Source organism: Pimephales promelas, chromosome 12, assembly GCF_988280905.1.
Source record: "Pimephales promelas chromosome 12, fPimPro1.hap1.1, whole genome shotgun sequence".
NCBI lineage: Eukaryota > Metazoa > Chordata > Actinopteri > Cypriniformes > Leuciscidae > Pimephales > Pimephales promelas.
Genome location: NC_142780.1, coordinates 27,074,863 through 27,091,801, shown reverse-complemented (window position 1 = coordinate 27,091,801; position 16,939 = coordinate 27,074,863). Strand labels below are relative to the sequence as shown.

Here is a 16,939-nt window from a genome sequence, read left to right as displayed (position 1 = left end):
ACTTTGTATGTTACGTTATGGCCACGTCGAAGCCGTTCTTGTAAAAATAGGCAAAAAATTGCGTCATAATCACTCGACTGTCCGTCGCACAGTAGAGAAGTCAGGAGACAGGAGGAGAAGCTCGCACTGCCTCGCAGGCAATCTTTTACTGTATAAAGTCAGCCCATGGCATACATAGAAGCAAAATGACTAAATAATTAATCAAAATACTTACCAAAAGTTGCTTCAGGTCGCGCTTCGCCGTCTCTGTGGACGATAAAGTTCTTCTTCTTCTTCTGTTGTTTAAATAGCGGTTGGCAAACCAACTTCAAGGTGCATTGTCCGCCACCTACTGGATTGGAGTATGAAGCACTACTGATGGAGGGAAAACAAACAAACAAACAAACAAAAAAATATATAATAAATGAATTATCTTTCTTACCAGTTCTGTGTCATTTAAAAATTTGAAAACTTTTTCGTCAATTGTACAATTTGTTCCTTCAAACGATTAAACTTTTTTTTTATTGCTATATAGAATTCAAGTATAAACAATTAAGGCATAAATCAACAATCGTACAGTTACATTTGTGCTGATATATCACTTAGAGAAGAAAAAAATTACATAGAAGAGAGAGAAGAAAAAAAAAGCAAATAAAAAAAATAATTAAAAAAAGGGCGAGGGTCTTATTCCAATAACCTAAACATTTCCAAAACGGAGAGAAGTACGATTAAAATTTGTCTTGGCACAGCTACTAAAAGATTTACAACTGTGTCAGTCAGTTTGCTCACGTGACATCTACGTCGTCAAGCTCAGTTTGAGCCTGCGCAGAACGCTTGGCTATCAGGAAGTGAGTGCCCATGTTGAACTTCAACCAAGAACCAACTCTCTCCGTTGAAATCAACGGGGTCGCTATGTCCAGTTCTTTTACTGTCTATGCTTCCATCACTACCGTGACCGTCTCTTGAAACCGATCGAATTTCCTGCTTTGTAGTGAGTGAAAAGCATGCAATCCAAACGACCAAATTGTATTATACTTCAGTTTCATGCTCCGACTTTAGCGTTTATAGAGTAAGCGGAAGATATTTTTTTTCAGCTAACGTTATACATATTATATCAAAATGAGGAAAAACTGTTACCAGCGCATAATCACGTGTCATTTTTTTTACAGTCTATGGTTTAAAGCGACCGCCCTCTTGAGACTGGATTGAGCTTGAAATTAGACTTCTTGCACGCCTCTCAGCCTGCAGACCAGTCTATGCTGCAGACAGACTAACAGGGGTGTTGTGTTATTAGACTTGTCAGGTTTTAACATGGGCAGTTTATATCTCTCAAGAGGTCGGTGTATTCTTCGGCAGGTGTTCTCTGGCCGATCCACAGTACCCATCATGCTGCAGCGGCCGTACAGCCTCGATGTGTCAGAGCAGCTCCTGCGGACTGAAGGCTTCATAGATGGGCGCTGGGTCTCCGCTGCATCCACATTCCCCGTGTTAGATCCAGCCACTGGAGAAGAAATCGCGAAGGTGTCAAACTGCGGTACTAAGGAAGCTCAAGACGCTGTCAATGCTGCATACAAGGCGTTTCACCTGTGGAAGAGTCATACAGCCAAGGTGAAATTAATATGTGTGGGAAATGTTATTATTTTGCAGGGTTGTTATTATTAAAACTCTTCTGCATTAGACTTAAATATTTTCAAGAACGAACCGGTGCGTTAACCATATTTACTAAATTTTTTTAAGTAAACGAGTAATATCGAGTAATAAAAATATTTTGGTAATATCATTGCGCTTTGATATTTCACACACCGTGTTATTTACATGGTAGTTTACTCAAAGGTATCTGAAGTTCCACTTTTTCCACTCATTATTTAGAAAAGTGTTTATTTTAGTTTACAATTTTCCTCCCTTGAAAACAGGTCATATTTCTCCCGAAAATAAATAAAAATGTAACCTATATGTTGCATAATATTATATAAGTCTATTTACATAGTGTTGCAGTTGCACTAATACATTTATTTATTCAGCAAGGATGCATTAAATAAAAAAAAGCACTTTTGAACTTTCTATTCATCAAAGAATCCTAAAAAAAATTACCAGTTCCTTCAAAAATATTAAGCGGAACTGTTTCTTGAGCGCCATTGCAGCATATTAGAATTAGAAATTGTAATAATATTTCAGTTTTTTTTAATAAACAAAGTTACAATTTAATTTGATATAAAATCATTTCTCATATTGATTTCTCTCTACAGGAAAGAAGCATTTTGTTGCGGAAATGGTTCGATCTCATCATTCAGCACAGGGATGATCTTGCCAAGTTGATCACAGCAGAGTGTGTAGGTGTACTGACCTATTATTACATGCAGTGTACAACTTCTTAATGTGTTCATTTACAATCATCTGTTATATAACACGTGTGTACAGGGGAAGCCCATGAAGGAGTCTCTTGGAGAGATTACATATTCTGCCTCCTTTCTGGAGTGGTTCTCTGAAGAGGCCAGACGTGTATATGGAGATATTGTCGCACCTTCAGCCAAGGACCGCAAGATCCTGTTACTCAAGCAACCGGTGGGAGTGGCTTCAATCATCACACCTGTGAGACTTCCTTCTTCGTTCTGAAAACATAACACCATCCGGATCAATGAGCTGAACTAAAACTGCCAGTTGTGATTTTCAACTTTCTCTCCATACAGTGGAATTTCCCCAGTGCCATGATAACCAGGAAGGTGGGTGCCGCACTTGCGGTGGGCTGTACTGTAGTGGTGAAGCCGGCTGAGGACACACCTCTCTCTGCTCTGGCCCTTGCTGAGGTCTGTTGGTTTCCATAAAGCCTGACATTAAACTAGTCTGCATTATAGATACACTAGTAACGGTTCAAAAGTTTGGAGTCAGTAAGCGTACCAGTTGAACAATGTTTGCTCAAATCCTGCTCTGAATGAAATTTCTATGTATTATTAAACTCTTCGTCTTTCTGTTTGTAATAAATGTCTTGAATACATTTCTCAATTACAGTAGGCCTGTAGATAACATTAATAATGATAACTATAGTTACTAGGAAATAGGAACTATACTCTCATTCCTGCGCAATAATCAGGAAACTTTACTGGCGTAATGATATGACGCAGCGCCTGAAAATAGTGCGCAACGTGACCGGGACTAAGTTTGTGTAGTCATTTCGACTGAATAGTGCCGAATTGCAGAGCTGATGCAAATCTTATCGACCCCAAACTTTTTGAAAGGTAATGTACATGATAGAATTTATAATCTTTTGTATTCCTATCTAGTTGTCGGTTCAGGCTGGCATCCCTCCAGGGGTGTTTAATGTGGTGCCCTGCTCAAGAGAAAAGACCCCTGCTGTGGGAGAGCTGCTCTGCACGGACCCTCTAGTGGCCAAAATCTCATTTACCGGCTCCACGGCCACTGGCAAGGTGGAGCCATCACCCCGACATCTTGTGTATGTGTGCAGTCAACATTTAATGTTCACCATAATTTAGTAATTGCCTATGTAAATGCTTTTGCAGATACTACTAAGACATGCTGCAGGAACGGTCAAAAAGGTCTCCATGGAGTTAGGAGGACACGCCCCCTTTATTGTATTTGACAGTGCAGATGTTGATAAAGCCGTTGCTGGAGCGATGGCCTCCAAATTCAGGAACTCAGGCCAGGTGAATGTTATTTCAAGTCATTTTAAATCGCAATAATGTACACAATAAAGTTTTGTTGTAAATTCAGAAATAATCTGCTAGCATGAATGAATTCTTTTTAATTTAAATAAATACAGTTGTATAGTATTTGAACAATAAGTTCTCACTCGTAACGCATCTTGTACTCACCTCTGCTGTAGACCTGTGTGTGCTCCAACCGCTTTTTGGTGCAGAGTGGGATTCACGATGCTTTCATGGAAAAGCTGGCGAAGGCTATGGATGGCGAGCTGAAGATTGGCCACGGCTCAGAGCCCACCACCACACAGGGGCCGCTCATCAACACCCGTGCCGCAGAGAAGGTGCCTCATGTCACTGTCAATCAGAGCACTGAAACACACATATAGATCATGTGAAGGAAATTTGGTTGAGATGAAAGGATTTAATGCTGTTGTTTCTCTCAGGTGGAGGGTCAGGTTGCAGATGCTGTGGCACAGGGAGCAGTCATAGTTCGAGGTGGGAAGAGGCTGGAGGGCTCCTTCATGCAGCCCACCCTGCTGTCCAATGTCACCACTGACATGCTCTGTATGCGGGAGGAGACCTTTGGACCCCTTATTCCTGTTGTTAAGTGAGTATTTACAGGTTGTTGTATTATGTAACTTGTTGTTAACCTCAAATGTAGTCATTTAAAGAGTTCACCCAAAAATGAAATTTATGTCATTAATGACTCATCCTCATGTCGTTCCAAGCCCATAAGACCTCAGTTCATCTTTGGAACACAGTTTAAGATATTTTAGATGTAGTCTGAGAGCTTTCTGTCCCTCCATTGAAAATGTATGTACGGTATACTGTCCTTGTCCAGAAAGGAAATACAGACATCATCAAAGTAGTCCATGGGAGACCAGTGGGTAAGTTAGAATGTTTGAAGCATCGAAAATACATTTTGGTCCAAAAATAACAAAAACTACGACTTTATTAAACATTGTATTCTCCTCCGGTTCTGTTGTTCATTTTCTTTTTCATTACATTTATATATCTACAGATTTCATTATATTATCAACATAATTTGAGTGAAAAGTTTTATTTTTATTTATTTTACTTTTATTTAAAAGTTTTCATTTATTTTTATGAAAATATTTAGATTTGATCAAATTAAAATCATAACATGTTTTGTGAATAGGTTGTAATGTGAGACATGTTTCAGTGTGAATAATTAACATTTCTGGTTGAGTCTTCCACCAGCTGCTGACTTTTTTTTTTCTCTTCTTCTTTTTCAGGTTCAACACAGAACAGGAGGCACTTGCTATTGCCAATGCTTCTCCTGTTGGTTTAGCAGGTTTGTCCATCTGTTCAAATTAGTCAAATTATTTTTTTTGGACAGTCTTGAGATTGGCCATTTTTTCTCGCATACCTGTTTATTTATTATCAGACATGGCTGAAAACATTATTACGAGTGTTTCTTATTGTTTGAAAGGATTGTACAATAGACTACATGATAACTTTGAATATATATATATATATATATATACACACTACCGGTCAAAAGTTTTAGATCAGTAAGATTTTTTATGTTTGTAAATTAAGTCTCTTCTGCTCACCAAGACTGCTTTTATTTGATGAACAATAAAATGACAAACAGTAATATTGTGAAATATTATGACAATTTAAAATGACTGTTTTCTATTTTAATATATTTTAAAATGTAATTTGAAAGCTGAATTTTCAACATCATTACTGTTGCTGATTACACATCAGTTTTCAGTGTCACATGATCCTTCAGAAATCATTCTAATATGCTGATTTATGCTCAAAAAACATATGTTAAAAACAGTCATGTACCATTTTTTCCCCAAAAATTCTATGATGAATAGAAAGTTCAAAAGAACAGCATTTATTTAAAATATAATCTTTTCTAACATTATAAATGTCTTTACTGTAACTTTTGATCAATTTAACTCATCCTTGATGAATACAAGTATTTTCTAATTTCTTTCCTCCAAAAACAAAAAATAAATTCTTACTGACCCCAAACTTTTGAATGGTAGTGATTAATGTTACAAAAGCTTTCCATTTCAGATCAATTCTGTTCTTTTGAACTTTTTATTCATCAAAGAATCCTGAAATAAAAATGTAAAAAACTGTTTTCAACTTGGATAATAATCATAAATGTTTCTTGAGTATCATATTATAATAATTTCTGTAGGATCATGTGACACTGAAGACTGGAGTAATGCTGGGTGTGACACATTTCTTGTCAGAATAATGTGCAAAAAACCTTGACCCAGCGTATAACTAACTTTACAGAATAGACTGGGCTGATGTGTAAAACTATACTCAGGGTTTATCATAAACATGATACTATATAAAATATAACTCAGGGCTCAATATTAAAGGGGGCATATAATACCATTTTTGTACAAGCTAGTATGATTCTTTAGGGTCTAAATTAAAAGTTTGTAATATACTTTAATTAAAAATTCTTATTAGTATTGTAAGTAAACACTTATTTTACCTGGTCAAAAACAGCTCTTTTTTCAGCATACCGTTTCAGTGCATAGCCTATGCCTTTAAATGATAATGAGCTCTACTGACTCCGCCCCTCTTTTCTGTGCGTACACCCTTTGTAACACATAAGGCATTATTATACCATAACGCATTGTTTATTATAAACTTGGGATTATGAATTATATTGAGAACGTCGTACATAGAAAACATGCCTTTATGTACCCTGACCGTAAACTGACGCATTTATCGTGAAGCGTGCAAGTGATTTGCAAACATTAATATAAATAATATATTATTATTATTATTATTATTTTATCATATATTATGTAACCACAAAAATCACATTTTCCTTTGCACCCTAATATATCTCTATGGTCAAGTGAGAGCACCCCATTAGAGGGCTGTAAATAAAGCAAACAAGAACAGCTAGCTCTTGTCTTTTTCATTGGCATAGGATTCAAAACTGTTTTTTTTTTTTTTTTTTCCTTCAAAAGGTTACTTTTACTCCAGAGACATCAGTCAGATCTGGCGAGTGGCCGAGCAGATGGAGGTGGGCATGGTCGGGGTCAACGAAGGTCTGATCTCTGCCACAGAAGCCTCTTTTGGTGGAATCAAACAGTCTGGACTGGGCAGAGAAGGATCCAAATATGGCATTGATGAGTATCTGGAAGTAAAGTACATGTGTTTGGGTGGACTCTCTCCTTGAAGACAATGGTTACTAGTGGTTAAAACAAAAAATACAACTGTAGTGTGGCATTATCTAAGCAAGACCATCATAAAAACATAATCTACAAAACACTGAATCATTCTCTCTTTTAGTCAGTAACTGAATATTGACTGTAAGAATTAATGTTCTGAAAGAGTGGAGACATTTTGATGACTAGTAGATATTTGCTGTAAAAAAGGGTTGGTACAAATTGCCCTCTTTCATATTCGGTCCATCTTAACTGATTTAAGGAACCTAGTTGCTCTGAAAAACAGACTTAACATACACTGCAAAAAATAAAATCTTTATTTTTATGTTAAAATAGCTAAACATCTTAAAAGCAAGACAACCCTATTTTTGTGTAATTATGTAAGATGAGAGTTCTAAAGTTTTTGTGAATTATTTTTTACCCAGTTTCTTTTTTCTTTTCGCGTTGTAGCTGATTCTTAAAAGCAAACCCAATTTATGATTACGGAGGAGGTACAAATATAGGGATTGGGGGTTGATCCAGTGAAAAATAAAAGCACAACCTTTCTGAAAAATGCTATTCCAGAGTGTAAATGTTAAACTTACTAAGTGTTCTATTTTTGTAAATTTAGAAATAGAGTAAGAATGCTTAACTTGAAACATTGGCTGCTTAAACTGTTCTGATTTGAGGTATTGAAGTATAGAGATTTGTTTAGTAAGTTAACAAAGTTGTCATTGTGGCCAAATGTTGTGCCAATGTATTTTTTTTAATGAAACTGTCCTCAATTTTAGTGTTTTTTTTATTGTTGTAAATATTAATTGATATACCTAATTATATTGTAAACTGTGTATGTTTAGAAATATTAATTTTCGTACTTTGGATTGAAATGTTTGGCGATAAGTGCATGAAGATGTAAAGACTAATAAATAGGCCTACAGCTGAAACTTTAACTCTGGAAATTTTAACTTCTACTATTAGTGATGAAATGGCTCAACTAAACTAAGAAAATGCACACTGTTTCATGATTTTTCTGAGACTGCTACTATAACTATAACTCCTATTTTAGTTATAAAACAGTCTTAATCTCTGTAAAGGGCCACGTCTTTATTTATTTTCATAAACAATATGGCTTCACAATATGCCTGGTCCAAATGGCTTTTATTGCAATTCCAGCAGAAGCAGAAATTTTAATAGCTTGTAAAACCAGAACGTTAAAAAGATACAGTACAGTATCAGAGACGAGACTGAGATACCAAAAAATCATAACAAAATGAAGCGCATTTTAGTCAGGCACACATTAACATTCAAAAAGTTCAGTACAGTTAAAATGTTCTTGCATAAAGAAGATTGAGATTTGCTTTCTTTTTTAATTTTGCTTTTCTAATAGATCAGTTGTTTGCAGCTTCTCCCTAAAATTGATCATTGAAGCATCATATAAATTGCAAAATAACCAGTCAATTGCTTGCACTGTGTCACTGAACATACAAGCATTATTGAGCACATACAGTACCGAAGAAAACTGTGATTGTGTGAGTTGAACGCACGTCTTTTTATATTCAGATTGTATAACTATAAGGCAACTAAAAATCTAAAATGTACTGAATCCTTGAGCAAACCATGATTATTTACTGTAAGACCAACTTCATTTAGTAGTCATTAGCTCATTCATTCATTTCAGCCAGTCTTTATCTATATTTGTGGAATAATCAACAATACCGTCACGTTTTAAATATCCACCATGAAGAAATGTCTTTGTCCATGTGAGACTCAACCCTCCACAGGACAAAGGCTGAGAGTGTCTCCATTTCTGACCACTCCATTGGCTCTGTTCCGAGCTTTATCGGCTCTCCCATAGTTGAAAATGTTTTCCTGCTCACTGTCCAGCTCTGATTCTGACATCATCAGACTCGAGTTGTGCTCTGTGCTCCTGTGTTTAATATCTAAAATGACAAACAAAGAAAAGAGAATGCAGAATTAACTACAATTACAAACCTAATGGCCAGCCTCTAAAAAAAAACAATAAACAAGTGAAAAAAATGAGTGCAAGAGTGTCTTTATTCCTCCCTCCAGAAAATATTGCTGAAACTTACTATACTTTGGCTGAAGTTCCATCCTCTCCTGTTCATCCATGTTGTCCAGTATTGTGTACTTGGTTTTCTTTCTCACTTTAGTGCGTCTTCCTCTAAAGCTAAAGCACAAAACAAAGGGTAGAGTATAGATTATACATACTCTACCACAAGTACACAAACTCACCATTATGTCATTGTTTCTCATGGAACAAAAAATGCTCACTAATGAAAGTGAATGATTAAAAATGGACCAAAAATATAAATGCAGTCCATACAGAACAACCTGTGCTCTACATTCAAAGTCAACTTAACTTAGCTTTGACAAAAGTCTAAAAGTGGCAAAATGGACTACTTTTATGATGCTTTTTTATTGTTCCCGAGGTTTAAAAAAATGTATATTCACTGTTCTTGCATGGATATATGGATAATAGCAATTAATACATAATTCAAAAGAAGTTATATGGGTTTGAAACAACATGAGGGTAAGTAAACTATCCCTTGTTACTGTACAGGAGAATGACAACACATGTATGACCACACATTTCAATAGGCCGTTTGTTGAGTTTGTTTTATCATAGAATCTTAAGCTAATCTTAGTAAATATCACCTTTTACAGCAGCAGATGCAAATCCAGCTGATTGACAAGAGGAAAATGATTGTCGCCAAACAAGAGATTGTGACATACAACACGCTCCAGTCTGCAGAGAGGAGACAAAATATCAGCCCTTAGCCTTCCACTGCTGTCAGTCATTCTTGATTTTTCATGACAGCCCATCAGAAATATCACTATATAATTTACCACAGCAAAAAGCATCAATCATGGTGTGGTCACGTTAGCAACGTTTTGTAGGAATAAAACGTCCATTGAAATGAAGCACAGTTCACAAAAAAACATCAATTTCCAACCAAACCAGCTTTGCAATCCTAATTTGAACCCAATGCAAAATCTACATCAGGAAACTCCCACTTGCGCAAATTGATTTTAGATACAAAATTTCACACAGACACAGCAGATGACCACACCTAAAGTCTGAATTTGCTTATATGTTATTTAAAATGTCTCATTTACATACTTGCCTTATTTTGGAGATAGAATAGAGAGGTCACACTAACCGCAATTGCTCTCGCCATCTTCAAGGAAACGGCGAATGGGGTTTTCCATCCAAAGAGGGTCACAGGAACAGCTCTTTGTAACAGGGTCACACTGACCACGTCCAGAACACAGCAGCAAACACACTGAAATATTCAAGTCTGCATTAAACGTTTTCATTTATTATATAAATTGCTTGTACCAAATTTGAAAAATGTCTTTAAAGAAAACAAATCAGGTCACTCACTGACTGTGTCCACTCTTAAGACCTTAAAGAGGAGGAAGTCGGTTTTCTCTCGCATCAGCTGGTTTCTCAGCAGACGAGTGAGCTTTGGGCCTGGGATCGTACCATCAGGACCCTGCACTGAGAACCTAAATACTGTGCTAAACATAAAAAACCCAGTTTAGGCTTTAACTAAACTATGGTTTGTTGCTTAATTTAAGAACAACACAAGTCAAAGTGGAGTTGTCCTTTGTATTAGTTTGATTAATGTGTGTAGTACCTGATGTCTGACTGGCCGTGCAGGCCCTTCAGTGCAATGTCTGAGTCCAGAACGTGCAGTAAGGCGGCCAGCTGTCTCACTACAGTGTCCTTCTGCAGCTGGCTGACCTGAGCCACACACACCTGCAGCTCAAGCTCCACCTCCTCTCGCTCACGTGGATCTGCACACAAATATCAATGGTTAACACAAAAGTTTAGGCTTTTATTCACATTAACATTCATTAACTCACACATCTGTGGTGATAAGTGGAAGCATGTTCGCTTGATGTGCGAGAACCAATGAGGTTCATTGTCATGTGTTAAGCAGCCGTTTGTTTTTTTCTCACAGGTTTGGTTGAGCTTCTGTTTATGTCGGCTGATCAGTGTTTATATGTTAATAAAAACCTAAATTCAATCTGTTCATCAAAATTTGGAAAATTTGGACTAAACCGCTCGATTCACATGGATTAGTTCTACAATCTCTTTATGATCTTTTTGAAGCGTCAAATTGGTAGTTGCGTAGATGTCAATGGAGGGACATAAAGCTCACAGATTTCATCAAAAAGATCTTCATTTGTGTTCAGAAGATGAACGAAAGCCTTACGGGTTTGGCTATAGTTTTCATTGGGTAAACTATCCCTTTAAATGTTTACATGAAGGTAGACATATTCTGATAAGGTTTGTTTAAGGATAACATCATTCTAATGTTATTTCTGACTACCATTCAAAAGTTTGTAGGTTCATTTGTAAAATGTAATTTTTTTTAAAGAAATTGATTATTTTATTCTACAAGAATGCATTAAATTGAGCAAAGGTCACAATAAAGACATTTACGATTAGAAAAATATGCTGTTCTTTTGAGATTTATATTCATCAAAGAATCGTGAAAAAAGAGAGGCTGCTCACTGCAAAGCCAAAGGTGGAGTGTGAAGTCCAGCTCCCCCTTTCTTGATGTCATTTGGGTGTAATGGGTTGAGCAAGAAGCTCCAAACACACCCTAATCCTACCCATAACTGGCATAACTGGCCTTCATCCATTAGAGGTGAAACTGACTAGGGCTCAAGCTCAACCCCATGACGTCCAGAGAAAATATTAAGCAGCACAACTGTTTTCAACATTGATAAGACGTCTTACTTGAGCACCAAATCAGCTTATTATAATTATTTTTATTTGAAAAGAAAAGAAAAGAAAACTGAATACTGTATTTTTAATCAAATACATGCGAAATAATAAAAAAAAATCTTTCCAACCCCAAACTTTTGAACAGCAGTGTATTCTTAGCCTTATAAGACATGCCAAATAAATGATGCATTTTATATATCTAGCAACTGTTTTCTACAATGAATGAGTAATATCTTACCAGGGCGTACTTCCACAGTGGCCGTAGCCATGTTCGAGCGGCCCTGGGCATCAGTGACCCGGAGTTGGAATAGGTACGTTCCTTCTACCAGATTGGCGAGGTAAAGGGAGGCCTCGTGATCTGAGCCATATAAAACATCCTACTCTCAAAAGATATAAAAACAAGAGAGAGAGAGAGCAATAGAGATCATCAGGTAAAACACTGAGCCACAGCAAATGGTGTACAAATAACTCGCTCACCCCAGCAGCAGGACTCTGTTCATCCCGGACCCAAAGAAAGGACACGTTTGCTGTTCCGCTGTTGGACACCGAGCCTCTGAGCACCAGAGAGTTGTTGGGGAGAGTGAGCGTGTGGCTGCCGCTGGCATGGGCGACTAGTGGAAGGCTTTTGACTGTGAATTTAACAACACACTGAATTGTTGGAAATGCTTTTTATCAGAATATCTATTGGATTGTCATTTTAAGTCAGACAACCTTCTTTTTTGTGAAATATTTCACTTGAAAGGTGAAAAAAATGGTCTCAAAATAGTCACACTTCGCAGTCAAAAATGCCTGGATTGGAAATGAATGGGCAACGAATTTCATCTGGTAGTGCGTCCAAAAAAATCTTACTGAAAACTCATTTTTTGAGATATCAACCTTAAATTTTTAACACACATTGTTTAGATTTATGGATTTAGTTTTTTAGCAGTTTTAAAGTAAAACATGTTTTAGACAATATATATTTCATATTTAAAAAAATTGTGCATTTTTCATTTCAACATTTTATAACTTTTTTTCACTTCAGCAATAATCTGTCAAGAGTAACTTTAAACCAAACTTAAGTATGTGCTGCAAAGCATTCAAGATTTATTACAGTTTAAGTTGGATATTTAATTTTTAGGACTATGCTGAAAAAGTGTATGGATTACATAAATATCATCATAAAATCTGCTTAAAAATACAAAATGTTAAATAAAAAACATAACTAAAATATAGTACATTCATTTTATGGAAATTAAAAAAAATAAATAAATAAATCGTTCATTTTTGACCATCATGCTAAGAGCTCCTATACGTAAATTCCAATTGGATTTTCTGTAATGCAATGACATTCATGCATTTAAATGTCAGTGTTTAAATGATAGAAATGCATATTATGTGTTATTTATAAACATTTACATAACTCTGCTCACCTTCTTTAATGCTAATGGTCAGGACTGCGCTGTCTGTTTCTCCTTGCTGATCTGTCACAGTCAGTTTGATCTTGTAATTCCCAGATCTCAGGCCAGTTGCTATGGCAACTGCTTTACTGGCATCTTTTATCTTCAAGCCTGGAGGGCCACTTCACCATTACATAGGAGAGTGGTGATGGCACATCAATACAATTTTCACCAAAATCCTTTCCTATTCATGCAACACTAAGGGTGATTGAAAGATGTTAAAGATCTTAAAGACAACATGCCACATTTGTCCAGTCAGTTTCAATGAACTGGTTTAAAACATATGATTTAATGGTTCTCTAACATTTCAGTGCTTTCCAAATGTCCTGTGAGATTGTGTGCTTTAAATGTATTTTTTAAACATATTTTAATAAAATGCCTGTGTACCGTACGGTTCAAAGGTTTGTGGTCAATACAATTATAAAAAAAGTAAATTAATGCTTTTATTCAGCAATGATGCATTCAACCGACAGTAAAGATGATTTATATTATTACAAAACATTTCAATGTCAAATAAATGCTCTTCTTTTGAACTTTCTATTCATCAAAGAATCTTGAACAAACGTCATGGTTTCCCCAAAAACATACTGTTTTCAATATTACTACTAATAAGAAATGTTTCTTGAGCAATGTTTCTTTAAATGTATTTACAAACAAATAATTTGGTTCATGAACCATCTCATCCAGTTCATTGTAAAGAAACAACATTAAAAGAATGATACTGGTACCTGATCATGTCCCATTGGTAGCTGCTGATGGCCTGATCATCGGTGCTGTCGCTGCCATTCAAAGTGATGCTGTCGACTGGGAGGAAGAGTTGCCTGTCTGGCCCTGTTATAGCGACTGGTGCTTTGTTTGCTACCACACAACAAAATTTCAATTATGGAGAATGTATAGATTTTCTTTATACACACTGAATCTGATTGGTGTAGTGGGTTTGTTTTACCAGGTAGCACAGTGACTGAGATGGTGTCTGAATCCTGTTGACCTATGGAGTCAGTGACCGTCAGTTGAAACGTGTACCGACCCTCCTGGAGATCAGAGAGCTGCAGGAAAGGTGATCTCACATCCTGAAAACACATAGCATATGAAAACATCAACTGCTCTATAATTATGTCTATCAATTACCATTTCAGACATATCTGACTGTTGGTGATTCTATGGCCATCTCTTGCCATTCACAAGATATTGTCCATGAATTGGGGCAGGTCTTGGGGTAGGTCGACTTGGGACTCACACACACACACACACACACACACACACACAATTTAGCATCTTGAAATCACTAATACTGCATGTTTTTTGATTGAGCAGTGCCACCTAGAATTATGTCAATTGTTCAATAATCAATTGTTTCTCAAAGGTAGCAATGAGATTAAATGGAGAGAAAATTTAGACTTTAGCTTTATTTTCATGATTTTTTTGATTTTCAGAAGAGACTGCATGCGTCATGTTATCATTTTGAAATGAAACATTGAATCATATAAAATGAAAAATGTAATTATTTATATCCAGTATTTGACAACAATCTATTTTGAACATATTATAGTTGCCATTAAGATTAATTGTCTCATTTATTTCTTTTTTCTATTTAACTTTATTGTACATTACATGCCCATACAGTATACTGAACTGAGGTTAGGCTATTGTAATTACTGTAGTAAGTACATAGTATGAACATGGGGAACCGGACTGTAAAATACAGTTCGGTTACACTTTTTTTTAAGGTGTCATTGTTACAATGTAATTATATATTTAAGCACTGAGTAAGCAACTACATGTTCTTACTATAGAGTTAGGGTAGGATTAAGATTTAGTTGAGACAGTTTTTTTTTTCTTGTTGTTTGTGTTTTTCTTCGGTTTATGGTTAAAAAAAATGTCTTATCACTAAGGGGTTTCAAGGAAAATCAGTTATGACTGTCTTTGAACATCGGTTGTACTGTAAAATTCATACTGTGGGAAAAATAACAATAAAAAATATAAATGATAAAAAAAAGATTTAGTTGAGGGTTAGTCGCATTTAATTATGCATAATTTATTGTTATTACTATATGGAAAGTACATGAAATGTACCATAATTAACAAGGACACTGTAAAATAAAGTGTTGCCTAAAGTTCTACCTTGTTTTCCAATTTGTCAAATTTATTTCTATCTTTTATTTCTTCTTTGGAATTTTAGGATAAACACCTGAGGCGTTACTGACAAACTCCAGTAAGTGTTCTTCACTTCAGAGCAACCCATTTTTCCACGGAGTAAAATAAAGATCTAATTACCTGCATAGTGACTTTCTGGGTCAGGCTTCTGGGATGGAGACTCCAGAGGTAACTGGTAATGGCATGGTCATCAGTGCTGTGGTTACCCGACAAGGTGAGGTGGTTGAGAGGCAGGGTGATGACCTGGTCACTGCCTGGTCTGGCCCGAGGAGGGTCATCTTTTGGGCTGCTGACCCTTACAGTGGCAATGCTGGAGTCAGTCAGTCCATCAGAATCAGACACTGTCAGCCTAATGTAGAACAAGCAAAAACCAGGTCAGGATCAAGTTAATGAGGTCAAGCCAAATTAAAAAAGCCCCGGAGGAATTGCCCACCAAAGATTTCAACATGAAAATTATATAATACATAGGCCCATTGTTACAGTACAAACTTAGGTAAGTCCTTATGTAATGTGCAGACGTAGGCCAGTAAGCAGTGTGTGTGTAAAGCTGTGGTGTGTAAAGTGGTCTTTAGTGTCCTTGTTAGTGCGCCCACACCCACACTGGAATCCCATTTGTAACAAGTCGAGTATGAGAGGTTAAACTTACTTGAAGGTATATTCTCCTGGAGAAAGATTCTGTAGCTGTAGTACAGGTGTGTCAACAGGCCCCTCAGGTTTCCAAAAAGGGCCGTCCACCTTTTCCCATAGGTAACTGACAACTTCAACATCATCCACACTCTCTGGGAAGCATCAGGATGCACATTTGGTTATAAACTCAAGAATGATCTAAAGAAAAAAACTGATATAAATGGACAAAACAAGCTACATACGACTGCCATTAATAATGAAGATGGAACCTTCTTGAAGAAGCACATCTTGGCTTATGGGCAGAGTGACGGCTTTAGGAGGCTTATTTATATCCAATGCTGCAAAATGAAAAGCCTGTTCATATATAAAGCAGCACATGCACATACTGTATGCTTGGCAAATACACTAATTTCAAATTATGATCTTAATAGGGTGAAGTTATACCAGGGTGTACTGTGAAGTTCACAGCACTTTCTCCACACGCTTGTTGTGCTTTCACACTCACTCGGACAGCATAGACACCAACGGAAAGCTGGAATAAAGGAAACAAAGATGTTTTTAGAAAAAAAACATAGTCTAATCTTCTAAATGAGTTAAGGAGTTGAGTCTCACTTCTGAAATTTTAATAGACTTGTTGTGGTGCCCCTCCATCACCCCGTGGTGTCCATCAGGAGCAGTTACCAAAGTCCACTCATATGTGTAAGGAGCTTCTAAGGAAAAAGCCACTGTCATCATAATATTAAATGCTTAATTACGATTCAGGAATGCAGAAGGCCATTCAGTACCTGAAGTGTCATCTGGATTAACAGTAGCAATAAGTTCAACTGCATTTTGAGGCAGTGTTGCTTCCACAGGTCCTTTAATGGACACAGACAGGGCTCTTTCTGAACAAAGAGAGTGTGTGAAATGATAGTTAATCTGAGGAATAATAATAGTGATGCCTGCTTGCATGAGTAAGCACCACTAATAATTCGAAATAAAGCAGTAACACATCTGTAGTACCTGGCTCTTCTGTAATCATATGTGATGTGTCTTCAGTGCTGAGTGAAGTAGTTAAGAAACTACTGAACCTCGAGGGCTCTGTGCTGATGTCTTGCAGGACATTAGGTGGAGTAGTTGCAGAAGAAATGTTGTGTGGGTCTTCTTCAACCTTTGATGATAAAA

At 36.6% G+C, this 16,939-nt stretch overlaps 2 protein-coding genes across 13 annotated transcripts in view; one reads left to right on the top strand and one right to left on the bottom strand.

Annotated features, from left to right (window-relative positions):
- Positions 1 to 821: 821 nt before the first annotated feature.
- Positions 822 to 7,743, top strand: aldh5a1 (aldehyde dehydrogenase 5 family, member A1 (succinate-semialdehyde dehydrogenase)). 4 transcript variants are annotated; one of them, XM_039680007.2, is made up of 11 exons: positions 822 to 970; positions 1,336 to 1,587; positions 2,226 to 2,309; positions 2,398 to 2,568; positions 2,667 to 2,783; positions 3,258 to 3,401; positions 3,495 to 3,638; positions 3,818 to 3,976; positions 4,079 to 4,242; positions 4,892 to 4,950; positions 6,614 to 7,743. In XM_039680007.2, the coding sequence occupies exons 2-11, from the start codon at positions 1,366 to 1,368 to the stop codon at positions 6,823 to 6,825; spliced, it is 1,476 nt and encodes a 491-aa protein (XP_039535941.1). In that variant the 5' UTR covers positions 822 to 970; positions 1,336 to 1,365; the 3' UTR covers positions 6,826 to 7,743. The 4 variants fall into 4 exon arrangements, with proteins under 4 accessions (XP_039535941.1, XP_039535940.2, XP_039535939.2 ...); XM_039680006.2 differs by having other exon boundaries at positions 834 to 970; positions 1,149 to 1,587; XM_039680005.2 differs by having other exon boundaries at positions 834 to 1,048; positions 1,149 to 1,587.
- kiaa0319 (KIAA0319 ortholog) overlaps positions 3,855 to 16,939 on the bottom strand; it is a 34,371-nt gene continuing 21,286 nt past the window's right edge. For 5 of the 9 annotated variants that reach the window (XM_089117854.1, XM_089117855.1, XM_089117853.1 and 2 more), the window contains 18 exons: positions 16,778 to 16,925; positions 16,561 to 16,659; positions 16,388 to 16,485; positions 16,220 to 16,307; positions 16,018 to 16,113; positions 15,795 to 15,927; positions 15,269 to 15,497; positions 13,941 to 14,064; positions 13,723 to 13,852; positions 12,968 to 13,116; positions 12,033 to 12,184; positions 11,794 to 11,932; positions 10,456 to 10,615; positions 10,200 to 10,336; positions 9,976 to 10,098; positions 9,470 to 9,560; positions 8,884 to 8,981; positions 7,935 to 8,733 (listed from right to left, as the gene is read on the bottom strand). In XM_089117854.1, the coding sequence (XP_088973980.1) occupies positions 8,561 to 8,733; positions 8,884 to 8,981; positions 9,470 to 9,560; positions 9,976 to 10,098; positions 10,200 to 10,336; positions 10,456 to 10,615; positions 11,794 to 11,932; positions 12,033 to 12,184; positions 12,968 to 13,116; positions 13,723 to 13,852; positions 13,941 to 14,064; positions 15,269 to 15,497; positions 15,795 to 15,927; positions 16,018 to 16,113; positions 16,220 to 16,307; positions 16,388 to 16,485; positions 16,561 to 16,659; positions 16,778 to 16,925 (2,367 nt within the window). In that variant the 3' untranslated portion in view covers positions 7,935 to 8,560. Of the gene's footprint in view, positions 4,005 to 6,618; positions 6,784 to 7,934; positions 8,734 to 8,883; positions 8,982 to 9,469; positions 9,561 to 9,975; positions 10,099 to 10,199; positions 10,337 to 10,455; positions 10,616 to 11,793; positions 11,933 to 12,032; positions 12,185 to 12,967; positions 13,117 to 13,722; positions 13,853 to 13,940; positions 14,065 to 15,268; positions 15,498 to 15,794; positions 15,928 to 16,017; positions 16,114 to 16,219; positions 16,308 to 16,387; positions 16,486 to 16,560; positions 16,660 to 16,777; positions 16,926 to 16,939 lie in introns of those variants that run through there. The other 4 variants (XR_016145765.1, XR_016145766.1, XM_089117858.1 and 1 more) reach the window with 4 other exon arrangements.

Bases quoted from the DNA above. Each gene is read 5' to 3' on its own strand.
- aldh5a1 (XM_039680006.2), top strand. From the start codon at position 1,291: ATGGGCAGTTTATATCTCTCAAGAGGTCGGTGTATTCTTCGGCAGGTG. The intron at 3,402-3,494 runs GTGGAGCCATCA...ATGCTTTTGCAG, and splicing joins GCTCCACGGCCACTGGCAAG to ATACTACTAAGACATGCTGC. The intron at 3,977-4,078 runs GTGCCTCATGTC...TGTTTCTCTCAG, and splicing joins ACACCCGTGCCGCAGAGAAG to GTGGAGGGTCAGGTTGCAGA.